General features: G+C 42.5%; 1 protein-coding gene across 6 annotated transcripts in view; it reads left to right on the forward strand.

The window, feature by feature from the left end:
• Positions 1-13,623, forward strand: part of LOC127538067 (cyclic AMP-dependent transcription factor ATF-7) — a 92,036-nt gene extending 78,413 nt beyond the window's left edge. For 4 of the 6 annotated variants that reach the window (XM_051961557.1, XM_051961559.1, XM_051961561.1 and 1 more), the window contains 3 exons: positions 4,793-4,990; positions 5,679-5,787; positions 9,248-13,623. In XM_051961557.1, coding sequence (XP_051817517.1) covers positions 4,793-4,990; positions 5,679-5,787; positions 9,248-9,468 — 528 coding nt within the window. In that variant the 3' untranslated portion in view covers positions 9,469-13,623. Of the gene's footprint in view, positions 1-4,792; positions 4,991-5,678; positions 5,788-7,256; positions 7,413-9,247 lie in introns of those variants that run through there. The other 2 variants (XM_051961560.1, XM_051961562.1) reach the window with 2 other exon arrangements.
• Positions 13,624-13,685: the final 62 nt, after the last annotated feature.

A 13,685-nucleotide genomic window follows, 5' to 3' on the forward strand; every position in this document is an offset into this window, starting at 1 on the left:
CTTGGGTGCTACTGCCATTGTATGCTGTTGCATTAAGAATCTAGGAGATCCAAGAATATCCTTAGCTTTCTCTTGATGTTGGAAGGAGGCTCAGTTTTTTCATTAGTCTGTCAGATAAATGGCAGCCTTTCTCATATTACATACTTTGCCCAGCTTTGCCTCTTCCCTTTTTCCCTCCAATTTCCCAGTTCGCCACCTGTTGGGTCAGTTACTTGTCCAAATACTGAAAAGCCATATGCTGTTCTTCTGCCCAGCCACCATAAAATTGCAGAGAGAAAAAACTGGGCTTGAGCTTTCCTGTGAACTAAACTTCCCTACCTTCCAATGACATCCATTAGTGCTAGTCTCTCTAAAGAGAAGAAAAACAAGCCATTCTTTGACAGTGCTGACACATGTCAATCCTTGATAGTTTTCTTTTGCTTCACGTGGATTTGTCTTAGTCGATCTCTTCTTCCAACCCTAATAGAGGTGTCAAGCTGCTTTTAAGAAAATAAGGATGCTATTAGCATTGTCTCTACTAGAATGCAAAACAACAACAAAAAAAGTGTGTGTGTGTGTGTGTGTGTGTGTGTGTGTGTGTGTGTGTGTGTAAGCAAATACTGAAGGGAGGCTCAAATCTCGAAGAGAATTTTTTGTAACATGGGAGCCACTTGCCAGTAGCTCCTGGAGGTCTAACTCAGACATGTAGAATGGATCTCTTCATGTGAAAGGATGATGATGATACAAGGAGACTGATAGGATGTTGCATTCTCTGACCTCCCTCCTCTTTCCTCTTGTCTCCAGTTTATTTCATTCCCAATTCACAAGGAACATTAGTTAGTAAAAAGTAAAGGCTGCTTTGCAACTCCTTCAAGTGTTATGATTCATAGCTGCGGAGGCTTTTGCAGAATTGACCTGCCCCTTCACTTAGGCATGGTCCTTAACAAGAATTACTATAAATTTGTTGATAACCAATAATAATATTTTTATGACTTCTTAAGATTTGTAAAGCATTTTATTTGAGTTTGACAACAGCCTTGGGAAGTAAGGAATATATGTAGTACTTCCCCTACTTTACAAATGAAGAGAGAGAGACAGAGACAGAGACAGACAGACAGACAGACAGACACAAAGAAATTAAGTAGTTTATCTTGTTCATGTCACTGGTAATTGTGTGATACAGACTCTAGTCTCTCCCCATTTCACATAAACCTTCCACTATGCCAGATTGCCACTCAAGAAGAATTCTGGCAAGAGAAGCAATGAGCAGAAAGATTCTTCCTTCCCAACTCTTAAGTGTTGGATTCCTCCTTTACTTTTGGATCTTTTTCTTTGTTTAGAAATTGTAAGATGAATTAGATCAGCTGTTCTGAGACTTTTGGTATATAGGGGTGTATCTTTTTTTCTCTTGCAGATTGAAATCCTTATGAAAATTAATGTGTGTTCCACAAGTACATACTGAAAGGCAGCTAGCTGATAGGTTTCAGTTTAGCACACTTATGCACAGTGGACTCTTATGAGAATTTAAAGATAAAACAACAAATAATGCTGATTCTCTGCTCTCAAAGAACTTACAGAGATTTTATATATTACACAAATATAATTGCAGATAAGAATTTGAGCATGAATGTACAAAGTACTAAGAGTTTATAGAGTAGGAACACAAACTCCAACTGAGAGAATGAGTCAAAACTATGAGAAGAAGGTAGCATTTGAACTGGACTTTAAGGAACAGGCAGATTTTGAATGGGTGAAGATGAAGTGAGGCATTCCAGGAATGGGACTCATGCAAACAGAGGCAGAGGCAGAAATCAGCAGGAATCAGTTTGGTGAGCATGGCTTGGCCTATGCCTGGCAAACAAAATGGAAATGCTGGCAGATGAGGCTAGTGTGGGTCAGAGCCAAGTCATGGAAGGTTTTTAATACCACACTAGGGAAATGTTATTTGATTGACTGAAGAGTGCAGAAGAGAACTTTTTTTTTTTTTTTAACAGTGCAGTGATACAATCCGAAATATAAATAAGAAAAATTGCTTTGGCAGTAGGGAGTGGGTGGGATGGATAAGAAGTCAAGAATGGACAAGTTTGCTAACTCAGAGACATACTGATAGAAGCAGAGAAACCAAGGAAAGAGAAGGGTGAGACTGAAACAAGAAAAGGGGGGGGGGGAGGAAAAGAGGACATTGAGAGGGAGGAGAGACAAAGAGACTAGAAGAATGCCTGAAGAAGAAGCAGTGAAGGAAAGAATTAAGTAGACAAGGAGATATAAAGACCCTGAGAGGAAAGCATCACTCGACTGGGGTGGGGTGGAGTGCCACTTGTTTGGCAAGCCAGAAGGCAAAACTAGGAGCAGTGGGGAGAGGTTGCAGAAAAAGCATGGGAGTGGTAATGAGGGACCATGCTAATGTGGCAGCAGTAAAAGAGTAAGTCAGGGAAGGGATCTCATTGGGAGAACTTCTTAGATATGCAAGGTGAGAAAAGCCTAACTCATGAGATTGTGAACTTTCCTGGTAAAGTAGTTAGCTTGGCAGAGTAAGTAGAGTCCTAGACTTTGAGATAAGATTATTTGGTTGAGGTTAATGTCTAATGCTCATTTAGGTAAATCATTTAACTTCTCTGAATCTCTGTTTCCCTCTGTAAAATAGAGATAAAACATGTAGTACCCACCTCATAAAGTTGTTGGGAAACTCAAATAAGGTAATATATGGAAAATGTTTTACAAACTTTAAAGAATTGTGTAAAAGTCTTTTGATGATGGTGGTGATGGTGATATGAGGTATTATATGTAAATTATCTTGCAAATCTATAACCTCCTAATAAATGTTCGCTACTATGATTAGAGAAGAAATAGGAAGGAATGGGATCAAGGGAAACAAATAAGCTACCTCATCTTCTTTATGAGTTAACAAGAAGAATTATGGATAATAGACCAAACATGGACATTTGAAGTAAGGAGAGAAAACAACCACATAGGGCCCAAATTTCCCAGTGAGGTTGAAGGTAAGATCTTTGGCTAGGCGGAGGGATTGAAGTGAACCTGGAAAGGCCAGAACAGTGTTTAGGGAACATGTGATGAAAAGCTAATCACCTGTGGACAGGAAGCATTGGGATGGGAAGGCAAGGTAGATGATGGAGGTGACAATAAAGATTAGAGATAATCAGAACAGGAAAGATAGAAGAACAAGGAAGAAGAGATTAAGTCTTTAAGGGGTAGGTTGTGGTACGTTGTTAAAATGCCTTACTATGGAGTCAAGAGAACAAAGGAAGGAAAATAAACTTGTAATACAAGATTTAGAGAGGAGGGTACTTTCAAGACTCTCGTGTAAGATAGTTAAAATCCACAAGATTACATGATGATTGTAGAGTTCATCTAGAACAACACTAGAACAGCACATAAGAGGAACTGAGACCTAGAGTGGTTAAGTGACTGGCCCACAATCAAGTGACGGAGCCAAGATTCTAACTGAAGTCCTAGTTTATATGCCATTGATTCCTCGCAAAAAAGAGCAAAACATGTGAAGTTGAAAGGGATTTGGGGACTGACTAAAGAGCATGTTTGGGATGGAAAGGAGGGGCCACTGAAGAAGACATCAAAGACTGGAGGCAGAGGGAAGCTATTGATTTATTCGAGTAGAGGCCTAGTAAAAATAGGGGGAGATGAGAACAATAGCATAGTTGAAGGAGTTAGTCTTTTGTATATCCATAATAGAGGAGAACAGAGAAGGGAAGTAAAGGCATAGAGCAACTTGAGGTGAGGAGAGGTGAAAGAGGTAAGTCAATCCTCAATTATTTTTAAGTACCTACCAGATGCCATATACTGGGGTAGATACTAGGTATAGTAGGTAAACATAACTAAAAACAGTAACAAAGGAGGTGAAGAAAAGGTTAGAATAGCCCCTTTAGGAAAAATGTAAGAGATTTACTTAAGGATTACTATTTATCCTTGAAATGACTTGAAATAACCTTGAAATAACCTGAGATGACTATTGTGAACCAATTGAAGTTACTCTAGGATTGAGGATTTTGCAACAGATAATCAATAATTGATAATAATTATAAAGAATAGGCCAGATTATACTCTTTAGAGAAGTATTTATTTGTTGTTAATCCCAGTCTTTGATTCTTTAATTCTTTTTTTGTGTTTCACATACCCCTTTGTTCCCCCAAAAGTGTTAGTGTTATGCTTTTCCTACATAGAAGTTGCATGACACTTTTCTTCTCTCATTTCATTTTATATTAGAATCTCTGTTTCTAACTCCTTTCCTTTCTACATTGTAAGTGCCTTGAGGACATAGACTGTGTCTTATTTATCTTTTATGTTCTCAATATCTAGTCAGGTACTTTTCATGGAAAAAAATTTTAAGTACCTACTTAACCAGCAAATCTCTCAGTTTATGAAAAAAGTCCTCCCTGTGCAACAAGAGAACTGTTAATTCTGCAAACATTGTATCTAGGATATACTGTAACATATCTAACATATATAGGACTGCTTGCCCTCTAGAGGAGGGGGTGGAGGGAGGGAGGGGAAAAATCGGAGCAGAAATGAGTGCAAGGGATAATGTTGTAAAAAAATTACCCTGGCATGGATTCTGTCAATATAAAGTTATTATTAAATAAAATAAAATATTAAAAAAAATCAATTGAATGCCACAATTTTACCTATTTAAAAAAAAAAAAGAAAAAAGCCCTTTACTATTGGGGAAGGAATGATCTGAGACATTTTTACCAGACTTTTTTTTTTTTTTTTTTTTTTTTGAAAAACACCAGAAAGGGCCAACTTCTTTTTCAGCAGCATGTCTCTTCTTGGGCAACAGGTCTCCCCAGCTCAGCCCACCCCTAGCACTGGGGGTCGGAGGCGACGCACAGTAGATGAGGATCCTGATGAGCGACGACAGCGTTTCCTTGAACGCAATCGTGCAGCAGCCTCTCGGTGCCGGCAGAAGCGCAAACTCTGGGTGTCCTCCTTGGAGAAGAAGGCAGAGGAACTCACGTCCCAGAATATCCAACTGAGTGTAAGTGTACTCAGATAATGATTGAGTCTGGAGACTAGGAAATTGAGTTAGGGAAATATTGTGCAGAGGATAATAATTTATTCCATAAGTAGAGAATAAATGATTTAAAATACAGCTAGAGAGATTTACAGCATATGCTAAGCCACAAGTTGAGTGACATGTTCTTTGCTGTTAGTAAAAAACTTCCTCCACACCAACCTATGGATTTACAACAGTCTGATCTGTACAAGGAACCAGATTAGATGGAATCATTAAACCAGCAAAATATGATTCTTTCATTTTGTAATCAGTAGCATCTTAGCTGTAAATATAGAGCAAAAAAGTTTTCTGCCACTACTATATAATGAAAATTGCAATATTTTCATTAGTCTCAGCGACCATTGCTAATGAAAGTGGTCTCTCTTGCTTACTGCTAATTTTTCACATTCTTTAGTTATATTTTTTATCCCCAAAACTACTGAATGTTACTATAAGCTTATTCTTCCTTCAGATTTACTGTGATTACCTGGGTTGCTGAAAGACATTGCTGGCTTTATAAAGTTTTTCCCATTAAAGGAGAAATGTGCCTTCCACAGGTGTATTTCCCTGGGTCCATTTGCACAATAGCTCCCACTCCCAGTGTTCATAATTCCAAAAGTGCAGAGGTGGGGTTCTCCATGATGTAATCTCTTCTTCCCTCTGCATCCAGAATGAAGTCACATTACTGCGCAATGAGGTAGCCCAGTTGAAACAGCTGCTGTTAGCACATAAAGATTGCCCTGTCACTGCACTACAAAAGAAGACCCAAGGGTACCTTGGTGAGTAGACAAGGCCTACAGCTTCCCCATGCAGAGAAGGTCAGTAAATCATACATGCTAATTGTGGGAGGAAGACTGGACAGACTGCTGAAGAAGGGGGAAAAACATTTAAAATTTCCCTTTATAATCCCTATATACAGAGATAGGATCTGCATGAAAAAGACTTAGCATTCATTTGAATTTTGCTTCTCTATAAGAATGAGACTCCCACTTACAACTGTGCTCTGGTGTCCCATACAGCTGGGTAGTGGTGTCTGTAGGTTGTTTGAGGCTATGCCAGCAGCAAAATTGAGGCAGATCCCATCAATCTGGAAAGAAATTTAGGCCTGCCATCTAAGAAATAGCCCCTAGCTGGGTGTGGAAAAGCTCTTCCCTAGAAGGTTGGCCACCGGGCATCTGAGGAAAGAGGGGAGAGACAGGGAGTGAGGTATAGTAGTTAATGAAAAAGAACCCTCAAAAGTCTTGGTAAGGAAACAGCGATCTCCACGAATGGATGGAGAGCCCAGCATCAGATCCTTGCAAATGGAAAGGTGGAAGGAAATCCTGGAGAGGAGGTGTTCACGACCCCAATATGGTAACTCATAACTCAATGTGGGGATCACAGAATTAAGATTTATTATTAACAACTGTTTGATTTGTACACCTATCTTATATGCCTATATACCTGGGATAGTGTAAAAATTTCTCGGTCAGAAAGGGAGTTGCAAAGAAAACAAGTTTCAGAAGCCCTGGCTGATGTAGACTGTTTGAGGTGTCGAGAAGAAAGGCATAGGTATTTGCAAATCTTTGTGATGTCAGTATATATGCTCTGCCTTCCTCTTTGTTTTGCTTAGGCTAATATTAAAATTAATATGTGGCCCATGAATATATCCTTTCTTTATCCAGATAAACCAGTTTGATAAAGGAGGTGGTTTGGAAGCATATGTAAGACAGAAAGAAATCAGTCTGAGCTTTAAAATATATATTGGATAACCAGAACTAAATTGAAGAAGCACATATGAATACATGTTTATCTCACTTTATTCAACTTGATACATTCTGGAAAAGTTGAATAAAACTTTGATGTGTTGAATTTTCTTTTCTGATTAACTTCCTTCGAATTTTTCAGATATATTCCCCCAGAAAATTACTAGCATCAAAGTATAATAAAAGTCTTTTTTGCTTTAAGTTTTAACGTTTTTCATTGTGAACTTAACTGTTATCAACAAACAGACATTTCACAAGATCATGGTCAAAAGGTGGATAGAACCTCAGGCCATCTAATCCAAACCCCTCTTTTTACAGTTGAGGAAACTAAGGCCCAGCAAGTTTAAATCATTTGCCCAAGATACAAAAAATGAATCTGAATCTCCAGTATATACATTTTAGGTTTTTAAGTGTATCTTACTATTTAACAAAATAATAAATTGCCCTGTTTGTCTATATCCCTTTCTGAACTTGTTTTTGTTTTCTTCTGTGTGCTTTTCCAGTTCCCTTGCTCTTTTCTGTCTTTTTTTTTTCCCTCTGTCACTGTCCACTAACTCACTCCTTCTCTAAATAAAAACGCTGTCATCTAACAAACATAGTTGAGCAAAACAGATCAGCATTGGCCAAGTCTGAAAATGGATAGCTGATTCTGCACATCTCCATCACTTCTCTGCCAAGAGGCTGAGAGACTTACTTCATCATTAGTCTCCTGAGGTCCGGACGGCTCAGAACTTTGAAGAAGTTCAGAGCTGTTTTCTTTTCCTTTACTGTGTTTATTGTGTTTTTTGTCTTCCTGGTCCTATTTAATAAAACCAAGGAATAGTTTGCCTTTGTCACTGTCCTGCCTTGATACTTGATACACAAACCCTGTAAGAGCTATCCAACAGGCCATCCATATGACCTTACATAATATACCATCTTTTCAAATATACATCACATATGACCTTACATAATATACCATCTTTTCAAATATACATCACAATTCCTATGGCATTGGCTATCACAATTATTTATCTGAATTCTCTGCCCACAAGAACCATGTTTAAATCTTTTTTTTTAAGTTTTATCCATAATTAACTTAAAATTCAATATTAAACTTCAACACAACCAACTATTTACATTGAAATTAATTGTAGCACATAAAACCTAACTTCTTGTCATTCCCTCCAAATCCCTATCAGGATTTTTTGGTTTTTCTCATTTATCTTTCCTCATATGACTGGAATTACATGAAGAGGCAGCGTAGTTGAGTGGCCTTGGACCAGGAAGTTTACAATCTGGTCCTCCCACTGACCAAGAGACACTGGGCAAGTCATTTCACTTTTCATGGAAAGACTCAAAGTTACAAAAAGGTTTCAAGCTTTTCTGGAAGGAAGAAGTTATCGAGCCAGGTCCCATCCCACAAGTGTTGTTAGGATGGATTCCATTCTTTTGGTTTCGATTCTCCTCCCCACCCCCCCACTGCCACCCCCTTCCTGTTTGCATCATTCCATAAAGGTCTTTCCAAATTTCTTTGTATTCATTCTCCCTTATTGTTGGGCTTCAGAGTATATACAGCTTTTTGCACTTAACATAGAATCCTGCTGTGAAAATCCCTGGACAGGTGAGGGAAACTATGAATCATCTGTGCTTTATCTTAAAGCATAAAACGTTAACCCTGTAAGTAGAGGGCCTCAAGTAGGTAAGCAGTGTTTAGCTTTAGTGAATGACTAATTAATGAGAAGATCTTAAAAGACCTTTTCTTCTTGTTTGCCACCTTGACTGCTTCTTGAGTAGGAGCTTCCTCTTTTTTCCCCCAAGCAAATACTTGTGGTCAAGTGATTTATCAGGTTTACTTTTGCTTGAGTGTACACTTGAGTGTTCAAAGAACATATGAAGGAAAGAGGTGGTCAGGGGACAAGCTCTACCTGGTCATCAAAAATTTCCTGAAGAAGGTGTTTGTTTTAAATGCTTTTTGAGACTGGGGCATGTATAGAAGGAGTAGGTATAGCACAGCTAGGGGTTACAGCAGACACATAGCTCTTTGACGAAACACTTTATCTCCTTTGAGCCCCATAGCAACCCTGGGAGGTAGATGTTATCCCCATTTTATAGATGAAAAAACTGAGGCAAACAGGGTGAAGTGAGTTGGTCATGGTCTCAGAGGTCATAAGTGAACTCAGGTTTTCTTGGCTCCAGGCCCAGCGCACTCTCCACTGCCCCAGCCAGCTGCTTGGTTGGTTGTAGAGATTAGATGAGCCTAACAAGAACAGAGCGTCCTTGTTGGTTTATCTCTCATTTATATTTTCCAACAGAGACCCAATGGAGAAGTGAGGTTTAGATGTTAAGAATCACCCTCGGGCGGTAGGATATTTGTCTCTCCCTATTAGACTTTTCATTTTCTCTGGCCTCTTTGGGCAGACAGGAGAGGCTGGCTCTGTCTGTCTTGCCAGTCTCTGTGCTAACTTCAGTTCTTTTCTTTCCCCCTGCCCCCCACTCTCTCCTTTGCTCCCAGCAGAAAGCCCCAAGGAGAGCTCAGAACCAACGGGTTCCCCAGCTCCAGTGATCCAGCACAGCTCAGCAACAGCTGCTAGCAATGGCCTCAGCGTCCGCTCCGCCGCCGAAGCCGTTGCCACGTCAGTCCTCACTCAGATGGCCAGCCAAAGGACAGAACTGAACATGCCCATACAGTCGCATGTGATCATGACCCCACAGTCCCAGTCTGCGGGCAGATGATGCCTCCCCCAACGGAGAGGTCCCTGGCCAGAGCTCGCCCACCCAAAACCTGAGAGAGACATCATCCCTTCTCCTCCTACCTGCCTTGCACATGGGATGGCAGCAGGGAAATTGTGTTTTAAGTGAGTAAAGGACAGTTATGGAGCTATTCTGTTCATCTGCATGGGTCATACACATCTGGCCTATGTATTCTAAGGGGCTTCTAGCCCCAAGCATCCAGTCACTCCCACCTAACACCCCAAGGTGGTTTCTCATCCTTTTGCAAAAAGTCTTCCTCAGTGGTGGAAATAACACCTCTCCAAGCCCCGTGTAGTGTTCACATGCCCATCTGTTTAACACTAACCTGTCTGCCACCAGATTGGGAGATCCCTTCTACCCACCCAGCTGTAGCAGTCACTCTTTCAAGCCTGAGCAGCATGCAGACGTCAGGCTGCCTGGAGAACAAGGGGAGGGCCCAACTGGAGCACATTGTCCCATCCAGCTCCTTTCCTGAGCTCATGGCATCTCTGGACCAAGAGCCCAGCTTGGTCCCCCAAAACCACCAGCGTCTTCCTTCTCCCATCACTACCAGTTCAAACATTTCTCTGTTAAGAGTCTTGGGGTTGCCCAAGTGGGCTTTCCTTTTCATCTCCTCACTAAGCCCTGGCACCCTCATTTTGTGGCCTTAAATTGTTGTCTTACCTTGCAATGGGAAGGGAGAGGATTCTAGAGCTAATTTCTTGTTTTCCCCCCATACTTCAGCTCGAATTGTTGGAACATGATGGAGCCATATATGTCTGCAGAAGATGCAATTTAAAACTTCTTCCACAAAGTCCTTAAGATATTAGCTTCTCTATCTTTTGCAGCAGCCAACTGGCCAATTTGCATGTGCCTGTCTGCATCTCTGCTGATTCCTCCCCCTCTCACTTCATTCATGTCCACATGATTCTCTCTAATTCTCCTCCCATAAAAAGCAGCCCAACTCCATGTTTACAGAAAGCTGTGTTTTCTAAATTGTTTCTCGTCCTTCCCCATTTTTCAGCCTCACTTATCCTCTGAAATACCCACCATACTCAGTTTCTACCTTCTGATTCCATCATCATCTGCCCAGGCCAGCTTCCTTCCCAGTCATTGCCCAGCTCTGTCTGCCTTCCCTTCTCAGGGGCCCAGAGAAGCCGGGGCTGCTGTAGTTGCCTTGAGTACAGTACAGTGTTGTCCCAAGAGGGTACCGGCTGCTTAGGAAACCTCCTCCTTTCCCAGGTAGGATTAGATTGAGAGGAGGAATCCCCTCCTTCCTCTGAGCCTCTTGTGTGACTTCTAGTCTTCCCTGCACTAACTATGCAATACTGCCTTGGGGCCAAAGGCAGCCCAGCAGCCGCCGCCTGCCGGCTTGGAACCCACTCACCTTGTCTTCAGAAGCAGCGGCTATGGAGAGCCAGGAAGATACTTGACACTTTCTTCTCAGATAACACACAAACCAGGCCTCCATTCAGGGGCCACAATCTGCTCCTTTTTTGAACTTGCCCAGAAATTTTTCAGGCCCATAGCGGAGAAAGCCAACCCGCAGTATGGAGAGGAAGAAGAGGAAAGCACCTTTCTCCTTTTCTCATGGTCCTGGGGCCAAGGACCCTACCAGGACAATGGCTGTGGGAGTCAGTGGCAGCCTCGGGCTCCTCATCTCTCCTGACTCGGCCTTCGGCACAGCTCACCTGCACCGGCCCTTCAGCAAGGGCCTTTGAGGCCCTTTTTTCTACTTTGGGATTTTGTTTTGTTTTTCTTCTTTCAGCTTAGCACTGACAGCCATGGCTGCCTTTTATGGCTCCTAAGGAGCTCCATAGACCCTGTATGGCTCCCCTTGAAAAATGTTTTTAAAATTGAGGATTTTACCAAAGAAGAGGGAGTAGCTCCTTTCCTATCTCCATTTTGGAAGTTTGGAGGTAGAACATTACTAGCCTTTCCCTCCCCCTAGGCTCATCCCCAAATTCTGGCATCTGTACTTTATCAGCTCAAGAAAAGCACATGCAGAGTAGGGAACACCGAGGCCCCTCACAGCCTTCTGGTTCTTTCTGCTTCTTACCCTTCTCCCAGCAACCACCCCAGAATTGGGGAGTGGGGAGCAGGAGTGGCTGCTTATCCCAAAGCTTTCCCCTTAGCCTGTGGGAATGCATTTTGCCATTGCAATTGCTGTCATCATCTTAGCAAGAGGACCTGAGATTGCCCCAAGTTTCCATGACCATCCAGGACAGGACCCCCACCCCAGACACCTGCCCCAGAAAAGGGCCACAGCACAACGGGTCACCAGAACTCATTCCTGACACTTCAAAAATCATAGTGTATGGAGCACTGGAGCCTTCCTTGCCCCACAAGAGGAGGAGAGCCTGGAGAGCAGTCCAAAGCAGGAGGGGCACCCTCGGACTGGGTCGCCAAGACAAGTCAGGCCTTAATGTTTGCAACGGGAATAGATTCTGAGTGTCTGTATCTCCAAAGGCTCTCCTAGCTCTTCCCACCAACCCCCCAGCACCTCCATCACCAACACGTAACCTTTAACCCTTCAGCTCTAACAACAGCTTCACCCGGCATTGGGGCGGCCAGCTGCTTCCACCTCCTCCCATGCTAGTCTGTGTGACCTCTCCCTCTGGAATTCTCCTCCCAGCATTCCCCACCACCCAGCTCTATGCCTGCCTTCTCTGCAAAGCAGCTGGCTGCTAGGAGTGACCCTTCCTCACGACCTCACCCGGGCTCTCTAGACAGACTTCAGTTCCCTACTTAGGACCTGTACTCCAGGGACTTAATGAGGGTCTTCTTCATACTCTTCTCTCCCTCCCCCCACCCTCCACACCCCCCCCCCAGTTCGAGACTGAGAGGCTCCCTAAAAAAAAACCAAAACAGCCTCCCAGGAAGCAACCTTATTTGGGACTGCCTCTGACCCCACTCCCTCTACCCCAATCTTACAATGATTTTCTATTAATATTGTATATTGTATACACCGGACGGAAATGTTATCTTTGTTAACCTCATAACCTGATTGTTTAGAATTCAGGCTTCTGTATTGCATACATATGCCTTTGTTGATGTGCTTGCTGCTTTCTTTGGATATCATTTGTATCCAAGAAAATGTGGGGGAATGGGATGAGAAGCTAGGGCAGACTAGGACTGGTTTCTTTTTTGGGGGGGGGATTATTTTTGAGATAATCTTCCCTAGCTCCTCTGCTTTCTCCCCAACAGAAGCCAGGAAGTTCAGTGCGTGTCTGCCAGCCCCCATTTCTACCTTGAGTCACTCAGTTCAGGCTTTTTGTTGAAGATCCTAATCCCAGAGTAGTGGAGAGGTGGCCTTGGTAGCTGGGGGGAGCGGGGAAGGGTGCTGCCCTGGTGCCTTCTTTAGTTGATTGCTATGAAAGCAAATTTTAAAGCTCCAGTGAGTGGAATGGCCAGCGGCCACACGAGACTTAATTGACATTAGCATGAGGGAAATTTGACTTCTTTTTTGGTTTGTTAAAACTATTCCTAATTCCTCAAACCCCTAACACTGTGATATTTTCACTCTAAAAGAACGTCAAGGTAGAAGATTATTCCCTTCCCCTCCCTTCAGCAGTGTTTAGTTAGGATCAGGTGGGCTGTTCTGCATCTCCCCAGAACACACAGAAAACAGCCTTTCAGGCTGAGGGACAAGGTAGAAAATTGGGGAGTTTTAGTGCCTGTCTTGGAGGAAAGAAATTGCAGTGTCCCATTGTTGGATCTCTCTGAAAGGAAACAGCGCATATCTAAAGACTATATCTCCATACATCTATATATCTTTGACATATAACCATTTTTTCCCATCTAACCCCTTCTTCCCTAGACAAGGGGCTCTTCTCTGTTTCCAAGTTTCCCCTACCCTCAAAAGTGAGCTGCCAGGGGGGTGGGCTGTGCTGCCAGCTATTTTATTACAAAGAGATTTCTTCCCTTCACCCTCCCCTCCTTAAATCTGCATGACAGAAATACCCTGTGAGCAGGCTCTCACAAACTCCCAGGACGGGGACTGGGCAAAGACTTCACTCTGCTCCCCCCCCCCCAAATTTCCTCTCCTTTGCCTCCTAGCTGTTTCCTCCTAGCCATTGTTCCTCCCCCTCCTCCTCCCACATATATTGTGCCTTATTTAATGCTGCAAATATAACATTAAACTATTAACAAGAGAAATCATTGTGTTTGTTCTACTGCTGCTTTAATAAGATAGATAAAATCATTCTCATGTCCATCAT

Source organism: Antechinus flavipes, chromosome 5, assembly GCF_016432865.1.
Source record: "Antechinus flavipes isolate AdamAnt ecotype Samford, QLD, Australia chromosome 5, AdamAnt_v2, whole genome shotgun sequence".
NCBI classification, from domain to species: Eukaryota; Metazoa; Chordata; class Mammalia; order Dasyuromorphia; family Dasyuridae; genus Antechinus; species Antechinus flavipes.